The sequence below is a fragment of the Ciona intestinalis genome, chromosome 1 (assembly GCF_000224145.3).
Source record: "Ciona intestinalis chromosome 1, KH, whole genome shotgun sequence".
Classification (NCBI taxonomy): domain Eukaryota; kingdom Metazoa; phylum Chordata; class Ascidiacea; order Phlebobranchia; family Cionidae; genus Ciona; species Ciona intestinalis.
The window spans coordinates 454,378-456,272 of NC_020166.2; the positions used below are offsets into that span (position 1 = coordinate 454,378).

The 1,895-nt window shown below is 37.9% G+C and overlaps 1 protein-coding gene across 1 annotated transcript in view; it reads right to left on the minus strand.

The window, feature by feature from the left end:
* Positions 1 to 1,895, minus strand: part of LOC104266824 — a 42,950-nt gene that overhangs the window by 19,761 nt on the left and 21,294 nt on the right. The window contains exons 31-34 of the mRNA XM_026837454.1: positions 1,616 to 1,890; positions 1,068 to 1,159; positions 541 to 718; positions 296 to 470 (exon numbers count right to left, since the gene is read on the minus strand). Coding sequence (XP_026693255.1) covers positions 296 to 470; positions 541 to 718; positions 1,068 to 1,159; positions 1,616 to 1,890 — 720 coding nt within the window. The remainder of the gene's footprint in view (positions 1 to 295; positions 471 to 540; positions 719 to 1,067; positions 1,160 to 1,615; positions 1,891 to 1,895) is intronic.

Here is a 1,895-nt window from a genome sequence, read left to right on the forward strand (position 1 = left end):
TACGCTGCATGAATCAGTAACATTACAACCAATAAGTTAGATTTGCTTCACAGGATTGTGTGTCTAACTATATTCCTGCCTCCCCTGTGTTTTTTAAATTGAATGGTTGCTGACAGTGCAATGATCCTATGTGTGCCCAGTTTAATTCCACTTTAAATTGAAAGGCATGCCTTCAGATCTTCAGGCTGTTTTAGTAACCTTGTGATAGTTGTGTACATAGTGAATTTATTTGACCATAACAGTGTTATGTAATACAGTGTGATATCATATCTTTGCAAGGTAAAAAAAGAGTTACCTGAAACCCAATATTTTGATCGAGTCAAAAAAGATGACAAAGTTTCTGAGTAGACTACTTAGTTGGGCCGATGATTGAGTAGCCAAGCTTGTAAATGTTGTAGAGGTTGGGTCCAGTAAAAGAGGATCAAACACTTCTAAACTCAATACGACCGAAAATGTGATCTCGACTCGCTCTGTGCAGTTTAAAAAAAGTTTAGATGTGTTTGGGGTAAACCTCATGCTCGCTGTCCAGTTATAGCTTACCCGTGGTTGCAGATGTAATGTCAGTAAACGATGTGTTTAGCATTCTGTTGGAACCTTTTGGAGTCAATACCCTTGTTGCGAATGTATATTGTGTGTTAGGTTGTAAGTTACAAAGAGTGTAGGCAACATCAGATGTGTCTATGGTTTGTACTAAACTTGATCCACGAAGTACTTGAATCTGAAAACACACAAATGGTTGCGCTAATAAGAAATCTATAAATCCCAGCAGTCACTTATGGATTGCCCAATTGAAGTGCTTAAAATCTATCGCCACAAAGTTTCATATGTAGTAACTTGTAAGCGGGTACGAGTTGCATAAAAGTTATAACGACTGTCATTGCCCCGCCATGCAGGGGGAAACTAAGTTACATCCATTCATTTAAAAAAAGATGGGTTTAATTTATCTCTGGGAACATGAAAATAAAGCTCATAATATATAAGGCAATGGAGAGAAGGGAATTACCAAAATGACAGCCATTACAACTCTTTAAGTAGAAGTATGAGTTATATATAAATAAATAACATACCTGGTACAAACTGTAGGATGCACTTCTGTCTATAATGATAGTAATGCATTGTATTGACTTGTCAATTACTATGGGTGAGAAAAGAGTTGGCACTGGAAATAAAGGGAAGAAGTTAATAAATTGTTATGTCCAAACTCTGTTGGGTTTTGTACGCCTCAACATTTTCGAGCCTGTTGTGAGGTTACCAACGGTTTTGGCGCGAACACGGTAGCGCATGTCGTGACGTCACTGATTACGCGCGGGGCATCCTTCTTTCGCGCGTCTTTTTATCGTTGTTTCTCAATATTCTTTGTTTCACATTATCAGTCTCTGTTTGTAGTCCTTGTGTAACGTGTCGTTTGTCCCAAGTTAGTCTCGTTTGATAGTGTATGATTTCTACATAGTATACTTGTATTCTATATCGCAATAATTTAGTTAATCTATGTCGTTACGTTATAGCTCACTGGCTAGGGTTATTACCCTTTATCCAAACAATAAAAATGTGATATCAAGTACAAGGGTGCGGAATTATTACAAGTGAAATGTTTAATTAGAACATGATGGGTTACCTGTGCATGTCAATCCATCTCCAATGGTCTGTGAGTTGCAAGCACAAGTAAAACTTCCAACTGTGTTGGTGCAAGTAGCATTTGTATCACAGTTTTGTGCTCCAGTTGTGCATTCATCAATGTCTGTGCAGTTTAAACCATCACCAGTAAACCCAGTTTTGCAAGCACAAGTAAAACTTCCAATTGTGTTGGTACAATTAGCATTTGCATGGCAGTTGTGTGTACCCAATGAGCATTCATCAATATCTGCGCAGTTTAAACCATCACCAGTATAACCAGT